Here is a 21,390-nt window from a genome sequence, read left to right as displayed (position 1 = left end):
TTTTCCAGCCGTGACGTCCCAAGTTTTCCAGCAATCTTGTCACTTCGAGATCATGGCGTAGCGATGTGGATGGACGGGGGCAGTACTGGTGGGCACGGAGAAGTTCAGAAACCAACAACTGATGAGCTTTTGTAAATAATAGCGTATACAAACGAACGGAAAGCCCGGCATCTCTTCGAGCAGAGTTTCGGTAAGTGAGTCCTTTTGATGTTTGTGGCTGTGATTTATTTTTTCCACGAACAGGTTTGGGAGTTGCTAACGCTTAACGGTCGTAACAAACACGGCCGTTGTGGCTCGCGTAAAATGAATATACACGTTTTGTAGACATTGTAACATTAACGGTCACTTTTTAGTTGTTTTCCCCCCACGGTGAAATTGTACTTACAGTTCCCAAATGACTCCTGGGACATTATGGGGGTAAGTTACCTTCAGGGGGTTTCGAGCATCCCCGCAAGTCAGTTAAATTTCACTTTTACTTCACTTGTTGCACATTAGTCCGTATAATCTCGCTTCATTAAACTATTGTTACGTCCCAGCCTAACGTTACAGTGGACGTAACGTCAAAATACCAGTCCTCACAGCAGTGGGGGATCATAGGACTAGTCAGTGTAACTTTAACATAAGTTTATGACTTGGCCAAAGCTCCAGACACTGTGGTGAGTTACTCCCAATGCCCGAGGCCACTTCTTTTTGCAAACACTAACGTTACACTTGATCTGGTTTGATGTTGCCATGAGGTGGTGCTGACTGGCGAGATTTAACGTTAACGTTACTTTGGTATTCAAGGTGAACTGACCAAGACTGATTGGATTTATCATGTTATGTCATATTTAAATGAAATTTTTTGATTTTTGTTGCAAGCTGCTTTGGCAACATTGTTTAAATGGAACATTCATGCCAGTAAAGTACATTTGAACTGAACTGAACAGTAAACTAAGCGAAGGTTGCCTTGAGTTTTTTGCCCTGGGCTTTCTTTTTTCAAGCTATGAAATTTGATCAGCAGCTGAGTATTGCCCTCCAGTCGACCTTTTTAAGACTGTTTGGGCTCCTGTCTAAAAACCAGATATGCCCTCAAGGTAATGACTCTGCTTCAGGACTCACAATACAGTATACACACCAGATTAACAGTTTTGAGCTTGCATTACTCCTACCTCTGCTGTGGGGAGAGAGTTATGAACTTCAGTTGTGTCAAACCTAAGTGTGGAGTTTGAGGCGTCTCTTTGTGATTTAAATACAGGGGTTTCCTTCAAAATGTTAATTATTGTTCAGGTTTTGGGGAAATATTTCACTTCTTTCAGTCTTTAGTTCAGCAAAAATGCAAGGAATGTATTTAGGAAAAATGCTATAAAAAAATGCTGAAGTTGGCCTGCCCTGTATTACTTCAACAAACAATTTGTTTCACTAATGTGGAATGGCACTGGGTAGTCTTGTACACATTGAAACAACTATTGTTGTGTGTAAACCTTTAAGCTGTTTTGGTTTACACAACCTAACCAGCTGCACCACGTGTGTACTATTCAGTGTTGCACTGCTTTTTTGCATGAAGTCAAGTAGAGGGACAAGCAGTGCAGCCGGGAGTAATATGAAAAGAATGTGTGCTTCTGTCCAACATAAATGAATTGCCGCTGTGATCTTTTGCATACATACAGGCAGGACCATTTTTTGAAGATTTTATCATGTGGAAGCTCTTTATTTAAAAAAAAAAAAATAATAAAACACCACCTCAATTTCCATCTTTTGTTCAGCTTGTTTACACTGCATCACCCATTGCACGGATGCCTTGTGGGTTTCTTATTTTTAGTTTGAGCCGGCCTAAAGATAAAGAAAAGGCCCCTTCAGCCTTGCAACCACATCCCGTTTCATATAGGCCTCGTTGTTTGGTGTTATAAAATTAGTGATGATGTATTCTGCCTGCTCACTCAGGTTGGAAATAGCTGCAGGTTATTCCAGAACAGCGCCCTGCAGACGGCTGGTGTCTGCCCTGACTTACCCCTTGTTACCCTTAAGCATTTTCTATGATTTTCTGAGTAAAGCGTTCACGGTCTGAGGTAAAACAGGAGGAGGTATGCAATCCAGAATGAAGCTTTTTCTCATGGAAACATTGTGTGAAGGTAAACACTGAGTCAAGGCCTGCTTGACTCAAAACATGGAAAGTGTCAGTATGTGGTGAGACTTGGATGTCCACAGAAATTGACACAGATCATTTATTTCTTTTTTTTTTACCTGGATATTAAAAAAGAGCGAGTAAAGCAAACTGCTACATGATTTATGCCTGGATTGTAAATTCCTCTCTTCCTGGGCATTTTTATTTTTTTACCACCACTGCAACTCTTCTCAATGCAAGCTGTTAAAGCCAGCTTGACTGCTGTAAACACTTTCTCCACTCAGAGACAAGTGGCCCTGAGGCTTCTTATTTTGTTTTCTATTTCCTGTGTGTGAGTTTACTGGGCACTCAGGACTGAGGAATTACAAGATTTTCAAATTTTTTTTTCATCCCAGCAGTACTTCAGCTGTACAATGAGGATGCCTTAAGGGGCATAGCTGAAGATTTGAAAAGCCATTATAAATAGTGGTCCACTCTCCCCCCTTGTATTCATTATTCTCTACATGTCTCCATGAATTATATGGCTGTTTTCAACAAAGGGAAAGATTGCTTTTCTAATTTTGGGGGGTTGTGTTTTGAGGCTCTTTGGGTCTGAAAAGAGTATGCAGGCAAGTGTTGTGTGCAAATTCCATGTGTACTGTTGCGTTGCGTTGCATTGCAGGGTTTGTTCTTCTATCTTTTGTCTTCTCATGCCTCTCAGTCAAAATACCCCCGCTACCATGAACAATAGCCCTCTCTGTGTGTCTTATGGTTGGTGTAAGGAGTGCTTATAGAAGGGCAGACAGTGAGACTTTGTTTTTCAGTGTGATGCTTGCTTGTTGGTATTTTTGAGATGTCTCCTTTGACAGAAATCTTGCACAGATGGAATACATACTTGAGAGCCAGTACAGGTATATCCTCTATGATTTAATTTAATTCAACAAAAAATTAAAACACACTAGCTTAATTAATTCGTGTACTGACAGAAAATGAACGTTTTTAGTAATCGATTTATCATTTTTCAAGCAAACATGCCAAACATCTACTGGCGTGAATTTTTGGGCTTTAGACTGTTGGTCGGAGAGAACAAGCAATGTGAAGATGTCCTCTTGGGCTCTTGGAATCATAATGGGTATTTTCACTATTTTCTGACATTTTATAGACAAACAATTAATGGATTAATCAAGAATATAATCCCTTGGTTGCAGCCCTAAAACACTCCCAACATAGGCAAACTAAGTCACCCTGTGAGCTTGCTAGACAACCCTCTTGTGTTTACATATGACTAACACACCATGGAGGCATCCCATGGAAGCACTCAGACAGGTTCATGTTTAGCAGCGATTGACACATGGACAGCAGGTTCCTGAGCAGCACGTCTGGTCTTGGTCGGATGTGTCTGAAGTGTGTTTGCTGAAAGCCATGTGTTAACCTTACCCATATTTGTCTTTCTGCTGGGAGAGAAAAGCTGACTCTGGGTTTTTAGCGGGGAGGATGCCCTGCAGGCCTTCATTCCAGTTTGAGTCATCATGATCTGAACTGTGTCTGTGTTATCTGCTGTTAAAGACTGGATGCCTGCTGTGCATTTGTTGCTGGAGTGTGGTGAGTTGGTTATGCTCTTTCTCATTCTTTTCTGATAGATCCGCCGCAGAATCTGCTGCAGGGCTGCAACTAACAATTATTTTCACCATCGATTATTCTGCCGATTATTGTCTCGATTAATCGATTAGTTGAGTCCAGAAAATGTGAAAAAAACCATCAATCGTTGTTTCCCAAAGCCCATTGTGACGTCTTCTTTGTCCACAACCCAAATATATTCAGTTTACTGTCATAGAGGAGTGAAGAAACCAGAAAATATTCACATTTGAGAAGGTGAAATCAGAGAATTTGGAGGTTTTCTTAAAAAAGGATTCAAAGAGATAAATCGATTATCAAAAAAGTTGACAACTAATCGATTAATTGATTTATTGTTGCAGCTCTAATCTACTGTTAAAATTGAACTAAGTGACGTCAGTCTGGATTTAGGCAAGTCTGTTGTTGCATCAGAGCTCGCTTCGATGTGTTTACAAATAAGGAGCAGTGATTTACTTGTTCTCCTTTTGCGTTTGTGTCTAATGTTGTGTGTCTGTCTGATAAGATGTCACTGATGTGGGACTGCTGACACTAGGTCATACACCATTGCTAGTTTTTCGGCGGGTATTTTTAGATTCCCCTGGAAACACTCCCATTTAAATGTCATCTTTTGAATTTTTAAAGTCATTTGAGAAAGTACGTCTTTCCTGAAGCAAACAGAACAGTGCAAATTGCCTTTTGGATAAAACTGTTCTGTTTTCTGCTCTGCCTTCTTTAAATGTCATGGCGTATGTCTGCTTGTCCGTTTGTACACGAGTTGGGACAAGTGGTCTCTGTCGGCAGCCTGAGAAGAGCATATATTTTACTGTTGGAAACCACTCAGCAGCTGTACTATGGAGGCGACTGGTGGAAACGCCGGTTCCACTCATCTCCTCTCAGCCTACTGTGTGTTGTGACGATTCTTGTGTTTTTAGTGCATGCTTATTTTACACATAATGGAAAATGTGACCACAGGAATCCTGAAATAACAGTGTTAGGTCTGTGGGTGGTTTCCACAAAGTTTGAAAATGGTGCTATGTCCCAGTGTCGGGCACTCCCAGGATGTCAGGGCAGCCGATTAAAGGAAGAGGTGTGTGTGTGTGTGTGTGTGTGTGTGTGTGTGTGTGTGTGTGATCAGATGAGCGTCTGTGCATCCATGTTTAAGCATCCATGAATATACGGCAGAGCCTTTTGACTAAACGTCCAATGATAAAGGGTCTGTTGTGCTGCTTGGGCAGATGTCCATGACTGGGACACTAAAATGTATCTTCACTCCTCTCTAAACAGAGTGTGCAGTGTGTTGTTAGCAGGACATTCATTGTGCTCATATATTAGTTAAATGGCCTGATTTGATATTCTCAAATGCATTATTCACCAGGCCATAATGCATCCCATCTCACAAATATGCCATTTTAACAGGCACTGTCCTTTTTTAGGCATAGAGGGTTGTTGAGGATGTAACTGCAGTCACTGCCTAATTTGTGGGTGGGAACCTTTTTGTAATCACATGCTTAAGAGCACTTTTTTGCCCAGAAATCTGAACACCACTGTAGCTAGTTTGCTGGGGTTTGTCCTCCTCTGTCTCAAGCAGATGATTTGTTACACCATAGACTAAACTGTGCGTCACGCTGCTGGGTTTGCAGTCACAATAATCATGGATAATTTCATTCTAAATTCTGGTCTGTTTCATGTCACTCCTTGTTTTCTTTTTATGTGTTACTGTTTGGCAAACAATGCAGGTACAGAGATTTTTAAGACACTCCTATAATTTTTTATTTAGTGAAATGCACTGCTTCGTGCAATTTTAATTATTGTACTTTGAAATGTGTTATAGTAGTGCAACATTTGTAATGTGACGCTTTTCACCAAGAGCCAAAATATATACCCTATGGTCAGTTTACAAAATGACTAAAATCTAGTGGGAAAACAAGTTTTAAATGTTGTTTTTTTGTTGTTGTTCCTCCTTCGAGGTTTATCATTGACTAAAGATGATGTCTGATGCCAGCGACATGTTGGCAGCTGCCCTGGAGCAGATGGACGGCATTATAGCAGGTAAAGTTCTCCTGGAGCATTAAACATCAACAAAATACTTTATTATGACTTAGAGTATTTAAGGAGTCATGTGTCTTGTTATGGTTTGTTGCAGAGCTGATATGATGTCTGGACCTCCATGTTTGTCAGAGAGAGTTTAGCATTTATGTTTGTTTTATGTGTCTGCTCATTTAGGCAGCCTGTGTGGCATATAGCCATTTTCACTAGTGTTGCTTAAGTTGTATAAATACCAACCTGTATCATGTATCAGTGGACCATTTGACACTATTCTCCCATTCTGTAGTGTTTGCAGAGGACTTTAGAAACTCTGGATGTGGCTCGGGAGGATCAGATGTCAAAACAGTGCCATTAGTGGTTGTTTCTAAATAATATGATTGGAATTGCTCACTTTAGTTAAGCCTCTGAGGAACTATATTATTAGTTATAGATAAAACATCAGTTTAAGCCTTGTCCCTTGTATGGCACAGTGAATTTTTACTATGTGTGCTCTAAACACTGTAAATCATTTTCTTCTGTACTATCAAGAGCAGCTCAGTAAGTAAAGCCTGTCAGAATAATTATAGTGACATTGAGATGGGGCATCTGTCTTTAATGTGTCCCTCACTCCTCTGTTGTGCTTCTCTCCCTCAGGCTCCAAGTCTCTGGACTACTCCAATGGGCTGTTTGACTGCCAGTCGCCCACCTCTCCTTTCATGGGCAGCCTTCGGGCGCTTCACCTTTTGGAAGACCTGAGGAGCGTCCTGGAGTTGATGGACACAGAGGAAAGGGAGAGTCTCCGCTGCCAGATCCCTGACTCCACAGCCGACAGTCTGGTCGAGTGGCTCCATGGTCACCTGGTAAGTGTCTGACATGCAGGAAAGAGGCAAACTTGCTGCATGAGACTCCGTGTAAAATAACATGGTGTTAAAGACACTGAACAGATTAGGTAATGCAAAGTAGCACAGGAATGGAGCTGTTATCATTACTTTAGAGCAAGAGTATGTTTTTCAATGTTAATCTTTCAGTGTAATGACTGGAAATGAAGATCATAAAATACTCCCTTCATAAGAATAGTGTGGCCTCAGGTAACTGGTTTATCTAGGGATGTATAATACAGTTAATTCATGTTGTTTTTTTACTGCATGATGGTGACTGCTTATGTGCTGATGACATTCAGGTTCTTTTAAAGGTTTCAGGTTACTTTGAGATTTTCTGTCCATTTCACCTTGGATATATTAGTGAAGGAAGGAACACTCCCAGTGTCTGGACCAGTTCCAGTTGTGTAACCATGGAAGAGGTTTTGTCTGTGATGACTGGGACAGCATGTGCTGCAAACAAGCTTTCACATATCTGCTTTGCTTTTGACTGTGCTCAATCCGTGTGCTGCATTAAAACTCTATGAATGCAGACAAGCGTTGGCAAACAGTGCCGTGTGCTAGGAGACGACCGACTTGTTTGCCAAGCGAAAACATGACTGTCCTCCTCTGCTGAGTTCTTTGGGAAGCCAAGATGAAATGCTGGTGTTGTCAATGTCAAACCCGGTGTGCTGCAAGAAACATGCTGACTTCTTGGGAACCAGAGTTTGGGAGAGTGATGGGCAGTAGGCCAGATAAATGGCAGAGCTGTTGTGTAATGCTGTAACTCACTCTGTGCACATACAGCTGTCTGAATGTGAGCCGCTTTCTCAGCCATGTAAGGTTTTGTTTGTGCAGGGTAAAGCAGCGTAGTCAGTCGCACTTTGATGTGAAACTGATCTGAGATTATTAAGCACAGAAATGTTTAAGGTTGTTAAGAGCCGCAGAATTCAGAAATGTACTTGCACTTTAAAAGGTCAAAGATCAGTTCCTCTTATGGGTCTTTGTCTAATACATATTTTCTTCTTTCCCTGCAGTCCAATGGGCACATCTCTCTGGCTGTGGGTGACCACTACCAGGAAAGGCTTTCACGACTAGAGAGTGATAAGGAGTCTCTGGTTCTTCAGGTACCCATCCAGCAGCGCTAAGAAAATGTCTCCAGATGAAGAAAAATTCTCTCAAATACAAAATTGCTATGTTCGACAGAAATAAAAACTCTTTTTAAATAAACAAGTGACTTCCTGGTGCCGTGCAGGTGAGTGTGCTGACAGACCAGGTGGAGGCTCAGGGAGAGAAGATTCGAGACCTAGACTTGTGTTTGGACGAGCACAGGGAGAAACTCAACACCACTGAGGAGATGCTGCAACAGGTGTGTGTGTGAGTGTGTGTGTGTGTGTTTCATATGTAATATAGATATATAAAGCTATTCATGGTTCACATGTGTGGAAGGGACACTGAAGTTCTTGTCCTTCTGTCAGTAAACATCTGTTGTCTGATAAATGCATATTTCTCAAATAACCTGCTGCCGCTGTGTCTGGTCCACACGTGTTGGGTATAGCAGGGGCTTCTCCTTATGCTTGTTGTCAGCTATAATGCTGGCCGATTTCCATGTCTACCTTTAACTGAATCTTCACATTTTTGTTAACAAATTATCATCATCAGATCCATCATACAACAAACAACAAGACTTGCTCATTGCGTTCTAGTGAGCTTTATACATGTTGGTTTCACCTTTAATATTTTACATATTTACAATGATGGCCACACTGCCTAGGTTGTTTGCTGCTAATAGTGACTGCAGTGTTTTTTTGTAACAGTCTCCGTTTATCATTGCAGGAGCTTCTGTGCAGAAATGCACTGGAGACCCAGAAGCTTGAACTGATGTCTGAAGTGTCCAACCTAAAGCTGAAGCTGAATTCCTTGGACAATGAGAGACTTGACTTTGACAGATTTAGGGACAGTGAGGTATGTGAGCTAATTCTCAGGACAGGAATTCTCTTTGTTTCTGCCTGTGCACACACACACACACACACACACACACACACACACACACACACACACTAAACAAACGCTCATTCATGTTGTCCGACACCTGTGTGAGAGAGGGATTTCTTATTTTATTGTCAGTCTCAAAAGCAGCTGTGTTTTGAGTAAGAAAAAAAAACAAGACAGATAAATGTTCTAGCACCTCAAGGAAATGTCAACAGTCACTAAACTATCACTGGGAAATGTGCCGGCTGTGTTTGTTGTGATTATAAATGAAAAACCTCGCAGTGCGGAGCAGATTACCTTTTTTGTTTTTGACCTTATTTTGAAGTTTTACTGCCCTCTGGTCAAAGGCTTTTACAAACATTAAGATGTCAGCCAGTTGTTTACCAGGCATGCGGAGATTTCTGCTCCTAGATGAACCATGCAGAAAACTTGGAAAGCTTTCAAACACATCATGTTATTGTTGTAGCAGCGCGGCAGTCTCTTCCACCCCACTGGAACAAAAAGCTGCTGTCTGTGTTCCGCCTCACAGCACATAAATGACTTCTCTTCTACATGCAGCTTCCTCTCGTTTCATCACTGCTGCAGCTTTGAAGCATCTACTCTCCAAGGAATACAGTTCCTTCAAATGTATCTAGAGTTGCTTTATAGAGTATATTTATACTGTACCACACCAGTTGAGTTAAATCTGATTTGAATGATATAAATGGTTAATGGAATATAAACCTTGGAGAATGTGAGTGCTTCCATGCTGAAAAAGTATTAAAGTATTACCAGTGTTGTAGGAGTTTGCTTGCTATTTTACTACCATTCTGTAATATGCACTTTCTGTTCTTTTAGGATTTGATTCTTGAAATTAATGAACTGCGGTACAGATTTACAGAGCTGGAGAGTGAAAAACTACAGTACGAAAAGAAACTTAAATCCACAAAGGTGAGTTGTCACGGGGGCACACTTCCACTGTTTATGAAAAACTGTTCATGACTTATTATTCTTTCTTGGCTGTTTGTGTATCTCTGGGAGCTGTCTTGTCCAGCTAAACACTTTTGCTGTCAAGACTGTAAAAACATGTTTGGTTCACTTTATTTCAGGTTAAAATGTCCTCCTGCTTCTGTAAACCTCTCCCAGTATGATTTATTCATTTTATTTATCCTGGTTCCAACATTCGGGCGGCTGTGAGTTGTAGTCATGACTCCGTCTGATCTGGAAGTTACCTTGTTCATTGGACATGAGCCCGTTGTTTCATATCTTATCTAGATTGAAGCTTTAGGAGGAATTGTGCCTTTGCAGTGTCTACCCATAGAGCGTAAAACTGCTCTTTGGACTCTGCTGATGAGCTGTGTCTTTTTAAAAAAAAATAATGTAAATGACTTGGTTTGAGTCTTTGGGTGTTCCGCCTTCTTGACCTCCTTTTTATCTCTCACTTATAGCACATCTATTTTCTCTCCCTTCCTTGGTTTGTCTCTCTACTGCTAGTCGCTAATGGCCAAGCTTTCTAGCCTGAAAATCAAAATGGGCCAGATGCAGTATGAGAAACAGAGGAAGGAGCACAAACTCCAGGCTATGAAGGTTGGCTTTTCTCAGGATGACTGCTTTGCTTGCTGTATGATTATGGTTTTTGACCTCTCCCTTTGGCTCCTCTTTGTTTTTATTTTTGATGGGAATAAAGTCATTAAATCGGGTTTGCAGCAGGTTTCCATGTTTGTTTTTGTTTTGTTTTTTTACCATTTTTGGCAAAATGATGTCACTTCTTGCAAACAATGAAATCACTTAATTTACTGAACTATGCAGTACAATAAAAAATGCGAAAGACAAGTGTAGTCAGAAATACCACTTCCTTAAGTCTGGACCAGTTTTTCAAACCACAGGTATGCTTTAATTTGGGGGTTTTGTCAGGAGTTGGCAGCGTTCTGTTTTTCTGTGTTTTTCTTTATCCCTCTTTACACTTTCCCACTGATTTCCTTTTTCTGCTCATCTTCATTAAAACCTCTTTTCAGTTTAATTTGTCTGCCTCCATGCTTGAATCCTATTCTGGTCACTAAAGCATGTTATTTGTTTGTATACTGGTCCTACATTTGTTATTACCCCAGTTCTCCCAGACATCAGTGCTTACCACCCAACGCACACTACCCTCCAGAGCAGGTGTGGCCTGCCTGTATGCCACGTCAGCATCTGTGAACCTTTGTGTTGTGGTTTGTTTGTAGTGTTGAGTTGGGGTGGGGGAGGAAGTGTTTGTGTGGGGGAGGAAGTGTTTGTGTGGGGGAAATATCCTCACTGCTGTCCTCTGTTGGACAGGAGGAGCTAGCCATGCTGAGGAGGCAGCTGGAGGGCAAAGACGGAGAGATGAGGAGGCTACAGGATGAGACTGACTTCAAAGCCATTGCCTCGAGCAGTGCAGATCCTACAGAAAGAGGTGGGGAAAGCCTGTCCAATCACAAGCCTTACTGAAGATGAGCATGCATGCCGTTTTAAACTCGTGTTCAACTTTGTTAAATGATTGAGTTGTAATATCTGTGTATAATTAGCAAAGCACAAGGCTTAGTTCAGCAAGAAGTCGGAATCTGCAACCAACCACTTTCTGTTTCATAATTCTCTGTCCTGTTTAGTCTCTCATCCAGACGAAACTCTTAGAAAGAGGCTGAAAGAAAAACGTAAGGGGGGTTTTTATGCTTGTGTTTATTATTGCACTTTATTACTGCACCCATCTCAACACCTGTTTGCATGAACGAGCATGAGCCACCTGAACTCTGCTTGTCCATTATAACCCATTGGAGTGCTAATACCTGACCACAGAGCACCACATCACCAATCTAGTAATCTTTTTAAGGACTTTCAACTGAACAAAACCAAGGTCCTGCAAAAGCTGTGTATCTGTGTTTTTACTGTCCAACCTGGAACAGCAGCAAGGAATGTCTGCTTTGTGTTTTCAGCAGGAATGAGGGAATGACTCGTGTTGTTTGTCATAACCATTCAGGCTGCTCACTCATGCTCTTGCCTCCCTCAATATCTCTCCTCAAACTCTAAACCTTCCCTTGCTCACACCAACCAGTGTGTGTGCCTCGCTAACCTGCAATGTTGTTGTCATTTTCAGTGTCGTATCTTTTATGTGAGTGATGTGATGTGAGTTCATATCGGACCAGACCATTAGCGGGCTTTCACTTATTTGAACAATTTCATTTTTCATGCAGTGCACAGACTCCCTCATCAACACATGTCAGATTAATTTTATATTTCGCACCTCTTGAAACAAGTTTAAAAGCAATGACTGTATGTGTGCGTGTGTTAGTTTCTTGTTAGAGATCGCATTGAAGTACCTTTTGTTTTGGATGACTTGGAGATAATAAACCTGTGGGGGAAGGCTTGAAGGATTGCTAATGTTGAGGGTTGACTGCTCGCAAAGCCTTGTGTGAGCTCTGAAAAGTGAAAATGTTCTTCAAAGTGAAATATGTGAAACACCTGTTCACACAAGGATTTGGTGTAATAATTTGCAGGACTCTTAAAAACAAAGAGTGTGGCTGCGATGTTACTGGAAGGACAGTAATGTTGCAGCCTGTATGGTCCGAATGGATGAAATCCTACAGTTGCACCCTGTGTGTTCTGGCCTAGTATCCATCCCCACGTGAGCACTGTAGTTCTTCATCTGTAATCATTTTCTTTCTTCGCCAGATGTGGAAGTGCAAAGAATGAAAAAGGCAGTTGAATCATTGATGGCAGCCAATGAGGAGAAGGTACATTTGACAAGTTGCGATTTCCTTTGTATCACACCAAGTGATTTAACTCTCCTCCTGAAGCATGGGCCTCACTGTGGGTTTTAATTGTCTTTCCTTCGCAGGATCGTAAGATTGATGAGCTGAAGCAGTCGCTGCTGCGGTATAAGAAAGTTCAGGACATGGTGATGTCAGTGCAAGGGAAGAAAGGTACTTCTGTCGGAGTAGATGAATCATTTTAATGTGATGTCAGTGACAAAGAAGCACAAAAGTAAGCCAGTCTTCGAGGTGGTTGCTGGCTTTATTTCAGTACGATATAAAAATCACCTTGCAGAAACTTGAAGCTAGAGATAATCCACCACATGGAGCAATAAGTCAGCGTGTTCCCCTCGACTCTATGTGGTATAATGCAGGGACCGCTTTGAAAACTGCCCTTATAAGTGTATTACTGAAACTTGCGTCTGGCCACCAAACCGCAACCCTTTTCTATAAATTATCCTGCTTGTTTTCTTATGGGTGTGTTTGTATAGCTCTTAACTTGCTGTTTGCTCAATGATTAGTTCTGTAGCATTAGTCTTGTGAGATCTGTGAAGTTAGTCTTCTTTGATAAACCTTTTTTTCTGTTGCTCAGAGCTTTAAGATGAGATGATCAATGCCAAATTAAATGACTGGTTCTTAAATGTTACAAGTCAAATTTTTAAACTGGATGTTATTCTTTGTCCACTACAGAGAAAACCAAAGATAATGAACACGTCGAGAGTCATAGTGATGGAGCTATCACATTCTTGTTAACCAACTCTGGGTCTACGGAGTCAGAAAAGCATGAAGTTACTGATGTTGAACAACTGAAAAGGACGAGCCCAGATGAGGTTTGTGTAGCGTACTGTGACGGGATGTCACAAATGAGCATCTTAAAATCAATCTAACCGTCTGCATGACAACCTTTTATTTAAACATAGCAAATGGGATGCAGTGTTACAAAAATGTAGAAAAAGATTTTTCCCTCAAGCAAATTTCACACTTATGAAATGAGTGTTGAAGGACTTAACATCCAATTAATTGAATAACATCTCCTGTCAGCTCTCTCCGCATGTGTGCAGATTTAGATTGCTTAGTTCTCATGACCCCAGGAGAATATGCAAGTTAATGTTTTGTGATGGCACATAGTTGGATTTTTAAGCTTTATCCATTTTTCTTCTTTTCTCATTCTGATCTGTGCTTAGTTGGAGATCCTCAATGGACTGAGTGAAGAGCCTTCACCCACACCTAGCCCTTCAGACCCAGAACAAGTGTCAGAGTCTGCACCAACAGATTTAATAAGGTGAAACATTTCTCTTTCACATGCGTCGATTTAAGTCAAGGGCAATGTAGAGTTTGGCTCATGTAGGATTTTGTTTTCTTTTTTGTGTGCCATTACTCAAGTGCATCAATGAATATCAATAAATAAAATGCTGCAGGTTTAGCAGACTGATTTGCTCTCTGTATAATTTTTAGTTTCTAAATAATCTAGATTTTTGAATCAGACCTAGTATGAGATCTTAAATACTAAAAAACATACAGGTATGGAAATTACAGGTTGTAAATATTGTAATATTTATTTTAAGATAATGTTGTCACTAAGTATTTTGTCCATGTATCATTTACACTCACTACTGTGTATAGAGTGCTGCCCAGAGCAGCTACACACTAGTATACTCTGTTTGCATAAGCAGGCCGACACCTGTTTTGCTCATTTACTGCAGCCATGTAGAGTGTGAGGAAGTGTCTCAGTAGCCTCCTTAAGTTGCACATGAGAAGAATGTGTGTAACAGTAGTTCATATCCTGTAGCCCCACACGGCTGCTTCTTATGACCCTGTGAGATGAGCTGTCACTATCTCCACGACACTGCTATGAGTGACGAATTAATTCTTATGGTTTGTCATTTTAGCAGCCAAGACACCACAACGACTGGCAGCCAGGACCAGCTGGATAAAAGCAATAATGAAAAGGTAACATTATTGATTATGGGGAAGGGGTCCTGTTTTCTTTGCCAAAAGCATGAATGCTTTCTCTCTTTTTCTCTTTGCCTCATAGTGTTTGTCTTATAAGTCTGTAAAATGCACCACAGCATCCCTAGTGTTTGTAGCCTTTAGAATACACTACATGTTGTGCGCAGTCTGCATCTTTTAACTTTGTTTATTTACAGTAAAATGTACAATATTTCCATTCTAATCTCAAATAAACTTAAAGTTCAGCATATTATATTTGACCAGTATGTATAAACACAAGTACCTTGTAGGAGTAATGTGTTTTGTTCTCTCAGAATACAAGCGAAGAGATCAGTAAGATCAGTGAAAAGCCGCCCAAAGGTCCCTCTGCTACCTTGCCTGCCACCACGGAGGACGACAGCTTTGGCTCGAGGAAGGCTCGTTCATCTTTTGGAAAGGGCTTCTTTAAAATCCGTGGGGGCAAGAAGACAGCCAGTATCCCTAACCTTGGTAAGAGCAGACCACCTGATTTGGCAGCTGGATAAGGACGAGGACAAGTTTACAGGGTGACTCAGTCTGTATACGACGCTATTTTGACACTAAGCTAGCTGTGTGCAAGTGACACCCATGGAATATACTATATGGACCAAGACCATAATTTGCAGCCTACACAAACTGTGGTCCCCATTTAATTATGGAAGTCTGTTTCTGTGCCGTTGGATGTCCTTCGTTCTGTGTATGTGCTTTCTGTTTGTGCGTCGTACACTGTGTTTGTTCCACCTCTCCAAATCCTGTTGGTATTTCAATCATAATTTCTGCCCTTTGTCTTGTTCTTTTTCTATTGGATCCCTGTCGTGTGTTGTGTGCGATTTGTAACACATGAAGACCGCAGCCGGAGTGCAAGTGCGCCTATGCTAGGTACAGTATAGACCACAGGTCACTGTAGGGTTGCAGTAGTTCTCCGAAGAAAACAAAAGAAACTACTGAATATATCCTACATCATTCTACACCTATGCCTATTCTAAACTCATCCATTCACATCACGCCCATGTGCTTAAACAACCACACCCCGCAGAGCTGCTGTACGTCCAACATGCAGTGTGCTGTGTATGTTGATTTGCCTGTGTGCCTGCATGTATTTGTTTACACTCTTTTGTTCCCTTCCCCAAACACAAATCTGTGTCGAGATCCAGATTATCAGCTAAAATAATTTATTTGGATCTCGCCACTAAAAATCTAAAAACAAAACAACTAATGTACTTCCTTTTTATTCTAATAAATAAATAACTATTTTATTCCAGTCTTAGTCAGACATCAGCTGTGTCTAATGCATGCATACTAGAGTGGGTATTGCTTTTAATCCCCATCCCCATGACCTCTCACTCTGTGTATGTTTAATGGACGTCCTGTCTGAGTGTTTCCTTGGGTCTCTCGACTGACCCTGTGTAGCAGCTCTGTCTCCACCGATTTGTGCTAGTCTCCCACACCGGTGCTCATGATGCTGATGATTTTCTGTGGGCATTTGTTTGTGCAGCTGAGACAGAGCGACAGGGCACTGACCATCTGGATCTGGCCGGGCTGCCGCAGAGTTCTTCCAACAGTGACAGCACCCACACACTCCCTACGACCCCAGAGGGCAAGAAAAAATCCAAAGGAATTAAGAAACTCTTCGGGAAGTGAGTAGAAAATTACACGAGAATCTTTAGCTCTTTATTTTAAGAATAGTTAAATAAGTAAGTCTTTGATTAATTAATAACAAAACTTAATTTGAATGAAATTTGTGTAATGGATATAAATGTTTACAGTATGTCAGATTCAGCTAGAAAGACAAGTATTTTATTACTATGGACATATATTGTATGATTGTAAGGATGTTTTTTAATATATGGACTTGAATGTTGTATTTTAAGGCTAAAAAGGAGTCAGTCTACCACATTTAACCTGGATGACAACCTACCAGAGGGTGAGTTCAAGAGGGGCGGCGTGCGAGCCACAGCTGGACCCAGACTGGGTTGGTCTCGTGACCTCCAAAGAGGCAACAAGTAAGTCTGTGCATTCAGCCTGAATAATGAGACTCAGAATGTGGTTTCCTTGTTTTGAATCTCTGGTGTACAATGAAATTCAGAGAGCAGCCTTTGTTGGGATAACAGACATCAAAAGTGCTACTACTACAATACAATACTATATACGTACTATACAATTTAACTGTGTATGTTTGTTTACTGCCACCTGTTTGTTCCTTTTTTATTGAAAGTTTTTCATTTTCTATTCTCTTTTTCTAAGTGATGTTGATGCTCCCTTTGCACGCTGGTCAAAAGATCAGGTGTGTGACTGGCTGCAGGATCAGGGTCTCGGTCTTTACGTGAACATGGCTCGCGGGTGGATCTTCTCTGGTCAGACACTGCTACAAGCCTCACAACATGACCTGGAGAGGGTGAGATGAAGCAGAAGAATTTAATAAGCCGAGCAAATCTGGCAGACCAGCAAAGTATTCTTGTTGTTGAACTTGACTATGTGGTTCCTCCAAGAATGTTCTGTGTTATACGTACTTGACTTCTTGTGGATATTTAGGAGCTGGGCATCAAACACCCACTGCACAGAAAGAAGCTGCAGCTGGCTCTGCAGGCCCTCGGCTCAGAGGAGGAGGACAGTAAGGGAAAGCTGGACTACAATTGGGTGACGAGTGAGTACCAGCCGCCGGTCCAAAACATGAACCAAATTATCAGTTTTCTGCTGGTCTTCTGATGATGATTCTTCTTCTTGACCATTTTTACTTTGAATTAAACTTGACTGTCAACTTGACGTCCTTCTTCTGAAACTTTCTTCTTTCCGTTTCCTCTCAGGATGGCTGGATGACATCGGTCTGCCTCAGTATAAGACCCAGTTTGATGAGGGGAGAGTGGATGGTCGCATGCTGCACTACATGACAGTGGTGAGTTTTGACGAGACACATGCGCTTCCTCCTCAGATCCTGTGGATAAGTAGATCTGGTCTCTCCAGTGCCATTTTGCATTAGGATTATTGCATGGAGAGTCTGATGAGCTCCACTGGAGATGGCCTGGTCTGACCCTCCATATTTGGGACAGTGAAATCACACCACAGCATCTGCCTCTGTTCAGACTGATTTCTTTACAGAGGCTTTTTAGCCAGGGAATGTTCATTTTTACTGCTAAAGTCTGTAATGTTATTTTTATAATTTATACATTGCCATAGCTTCAACTTTGCATTCATTGTTTGAATTTTACAGAAAGTCACTGATGTCTAACTTTGTCCCTCAGGATGACCTGCTTTCTCTGAAAGTGGGGAGTGTCCTGCATCACCTCAGTATCAAGAGAGCTATCCAGGTGCTCCGGCTCAACAACTACGAGCCCAACTGCTTGCGTCGTAGGCCATCTGACGAGGTGCAGTCACTTTAACAGTTGCCTGAGAAATTATTTGACAGGGCTTAGCAGCCAGTTCTACTGTTTGACATACTCTTTTTATAATGCACAGCTGTGTATGTAAACTCTTAAATTCATATTCTCTTTTTGTTCTTTGTGCCCATAGAACAATATTTCTCCAGCAGAGATTTCCCAGTGGACCAACCATAGGGTGATGGAGTGGCTGCGGTCTGTGGACCTCGCCGAATATGCTCCGAACCTGAGAGGCAGCGGTGTGCACGGAGGCCTGATGGTGAGACAGTCCACCGGAACCAGAGAGTCTCTCCTGAATGTGTCCACTCCTAATACATCTGCTCTTTCTCTAGGTTCTGGAGCCTCGGTTCAACGTGGAGACCATGGCTTTGCTGCTGAACATCCCCCCAAACAAGACCCTGCTGCGCCGCCACCTCGCCACACATTTCAACCTGCTAATCGGCTCAGAGGCCCAGCAGCTCAAACAGGAGTGTCTTGAAAACCCAGACTACACTCTGCTCACCGCTACCACTAAGGTCAAGGTAACGCATGATCACTTGAGGATAGACCGTACATGCTTCTAAAGAGTGCTGTTAGTACTTCTCTTACAGTGGTTACACAGGTTCCCAGGGTGTTTTAAATATATAAAAAAAAATAATAATATTGGGCATTTTTGCTTTTTATTTGAGAGAGAGAGAGAGAGAGAGAGAGAGACCCCTGCTGCAAAGACTAAGCCTTGCACATGGGGCGGGCACTCCACCGACTGAGCCACCTGCCCTCCATGAGTTAAAAATGTTTGACATGAAAATATACATTCGTATAAACAGGCAATTCAATTAAAATGAAAAAAGACTACATCAAGAATTGACAGGCTAGTGCAACTATGCAGAGTCACTCTAAACCTTACTAAACCATTTTTGATTAGCAGACCCTTAAATGTTTATTTATATGCCGCTGCCATTATGTAGTCACAAAAACTTGCTATTAAGTTATTGAAAAGATTAAGATTATTCAGTTAAAAATATAACATGGGAACCCTGAGGGATGTGTGCGTTTCTGTTTGTATATCTAAATGTAGCTATATAAAAATAACATATTCTGTAATTCTTTTTCTTCTCTCTCCTCGTTCCTGCCAGCCAAGGAAACTGTCATTTGGCAACTTTGGCAGTCTGAGGAAGAAAAAGCAGGATGACAGTGAGGAGTATGTGTGTCCGATGGATGTGGAGATGCCAAAGGGCCGAAGCTTTCAGAAAGGCTTCGAGCTCCAAATATATGAGGACGACCTTGACAGGCTAGAACAGGTGAGCTTGTTCTTCAAAGGGTCTATTGAATTATGATTTGATACCACTTAAAACATTAACGTAAGTGTATATATCTAATTGCATGTACAGTAGATCTGAAATGTACTTTTGTCAGAGGCATTTATATGCATCCTATGGAAAATGTCACTATTTCACGGTTTTACGTTGTCATCAGTGTTGCTTGGAAGGTGACTTTTTTTCAGTAGATATTTACTCAGAAAAGGTATCTGGTCAGCTTAGGTTTCTATATTCTGTTGTGGCTCTCAAATTATTGAGTTTGAAAGCTGCTTCTTGTTTCACAGATGGAGGACTCTGAGGGAACTGTGAGGCAGATCGGAGCTTTCTCTGAGGGTATTCAAAACCTGACGGTAAGAATCTAATAGTTCACCAGGACACACCGGTACTTTTGCTGCTTTTGGTTTTAAAGTTGTTCTGTGCTGTGCCTTATACCAGAGCATGCTGAAAGACGATGAATTCTTCAAAGAGACTTCAAATTCACCGAACCTCAGCGTAACAGATGAGGACTCTACTGCATGAGAACTGTCACCACCATGAGACCTGGTCTTACTGTGAATGAAACTCTGTGCCAACCCTCCCCACTCGCACACAGACTTGTCTCAACAAACCCTAAGAATGCTCCCACATTTAGTGTTACGTTAAGAGATGATCCAAAAGTATTACAGTGTCTTTCTTTTATCAGTTTTTTAAAGGACGTTGTTGAGAACGCCTACAGTCCGGTAGCCGCCATTACTCCTGACCGTCGTCTCCTTTAATGTGGTCTGATGACCGAGGGAACATTTAGGGCAACACCACTGCTCACCTGCTAGCTGATTTCTGAAGATATTTTGTACTGGCATCTTTAGCATCAAATGTCATCCAGCAGGGGGGGAAAGACATCTACAAAATGCCGATATAGATTTTAATATAATTCTTTTAAATTGCCTTCTGACTGTAGAAACATTTTAAAAAAGAGAGATGGACTTCCTTCATAAGTGATAATGCCGAGAAGCGTTTCCTATTTTTTTTATAAGTTCGTATAAAGTAATAACTCAGAAACGGCTGCTATGTTTTCTACAGAACTAAACCTCGCTAATTTAATGGAAATATTTTATCATACGCTGAACATTTTACAGGTCTTCACTCAACAGTAATAGTCAACATGCATTTGCACCAATACATATCATAGAGTACAAAGCATAAGGAATATCATTGCATGGTATTGAAATTCAACACATTAATATAAGAGCTTGTTGTCTATTTTATTTTTTATTATAAATAGATTTTTAATGGAACCCTTTTGGCTATTTTCGGAAGAGTGTGGTGACATGTTCAGAAAAGTTTTTTTTTTTCAAAATAATGTTGTAATGCAAACCTCGACCATACCTGAGAAGAAAGACTGTGTTGTTGTTTTTTATGTTTATCCATTTATAAGATCAATAAAGTTATTTAAATCCGTTTGGATGTTCCTCAAATGGACACAACCATCAGGTCTTTAACACACTGAGGACCGAAGAGATGATAAGAAAGTTTTTGATTTTGCTGTTGAATGATGAGAACAAAAGTATAAAGTAAAAACACGGCCATTTAAACAGTCTGTATAATGGTGACTCTTTTACTACAGAGATAAGCGGTAAATTTAAGGCTTTATATCAGCTGCACTCTTCTGTATATTATAGCTCAACCTGCAAGACACGTAAGAGGCAAGGGAGGACAGAAAAATGAAGCGGCACATGCATCCAACTCAAACTCAACATTTCAAAGAAACTGAGACAATATTAAACAAATGAGGGCATAACAGTAAAAAAATGGAAAGTTACTGATACCCACAATGAAATATTCTGTAAAAGGACATTATCACAGTGAATGGGAGCCAGGCCTACATTAACAGTTTAGGTGTGAATAATAGAATAAACCTAAGGCCCTGTGCTCCAAACTAAGTAACTTTGAGAGGAAATCTTGCTTTTAGTTTGACTGTTAGATATATTTGAGGATACCAAAAGGTTTTTTTCTTTAAAGTTTAACTGAAGCAGAAATATGAAAATAGTTTGTGCATTGTTTAACATTTTGCAGAGTGCTCTTAACAAAATGTGCATCTGTATTTTAAACTAATGACAAGGGTAAAACATAAGGTAAATCATGTTAAACACTTTTGCACTGTTTAATTGTGCCAAAAGTCATTGTAGAGGTTTCAGTTCAAAGATCAGCAGTTAAAAAGTAAATACCATGCATTCAGTTACACAAGCTAAAGTATTGAAGTATTTGCAGTAGGTCAAATGTAGCCTATTTCTTTCTTTCACTGCTATTACTGCAATAGGTCCTAAAATATACCAACATACTGTATGTTGCTCGTACAATGTGAAAGCCAACTTTGACACTGGTATTATTAACACTACAACTTCAAGCCCATGAGCACACAGTCAGAACTAATAAGAATAAAGATCACTGTAATATTAT

The 21,390-nt window shown here is 40.9% G+C and overlaps 1 protein-coding gene across 6 annotated transcripts; it reads left to right on the top strand.

The window, feature by feature from the left end:
• The first annotated feature begins 22 nt into the window (after positions 1-22).
• On the top strand, positions 23-20,391 carry ppfibp1b (PPFIA binding protein 1b). Of its 6 annotated transcripts, none has more exons than XM_046037411.1 (27): positions 23-190; positions 5,665-5,746; positions 6,377-6,582; positions 7,617-7,706; positions 7,835-7,948; positions 8,416-8,544; positions 9,409-9,501; positions 10,864-10,981; positions 11,175-11,219; positions 12,235-12,296; positions 12,401-12,485; positions 13,005-13,144; positions 13,499-13,596; positions 14,207-14,264; positions 14,579-14,753; positions 15,129-15,161; positions 15,778-15,919; positions 16,154-16,285; positions 16,527-16,677; positions 16,815-16,926; positions 17,087-17,175; positions 17,522-17,644; positions 17,790-17,915; positions 17,989-18,177; positions 18,772-18,936; positions 19,239-19,304; positions 19,390-20,391. In XM_046037411.1, exons 2-27 carry the CDS (start codon positions 5,683-5,685, stop codon positions 19,471-19,473), a joined length of 2,889 nt encoding a protein of 962 aa, XP_045893367.1. In that variant the 5' UTR covers positions 23-190; positions 5,665-5,682; the 3' UTR covers positions 19,474-20,391. The 6 variants fall into 6 exon arrangements, with proteins under 6 accessions (XP_045893367.1, XP_045893365.1, XP_045893368.1 ...); XM_046037409.1 differs by having other exon boundaries at positions 14,204-14,264; XM_046037410.1 differs by lacking the exon at positions 23-190 and adding an exon at positions 397-417 and having other exon boundaries at positions 14,204-14,264.
• The last annotated feature ends 999 nt before the right edge of the window (positions 20,392-21,390 follow it).

This window comes from Micropterus dolomieu, linkage group LG22 (genome assembly GCF_021292245.1).
Source record: "Micropterus dolomieu isolate WLL.071019.BEF.003 ecotype Adirondacks linkage group LG22, ASM2129224v1, whole genome shotgun sequence".
NCBI lineage: Eukaryota > Metazoa > Chordata > Actinopteri > Centrarchiformes > Centrarchidae > Micropterus > Micropterus dolomieu.
The sequence above is the reverse complement of the archived record's forward strand: the minus strand, read 5'-3'. Positions and strand labels throughout refer to the sequence as shown.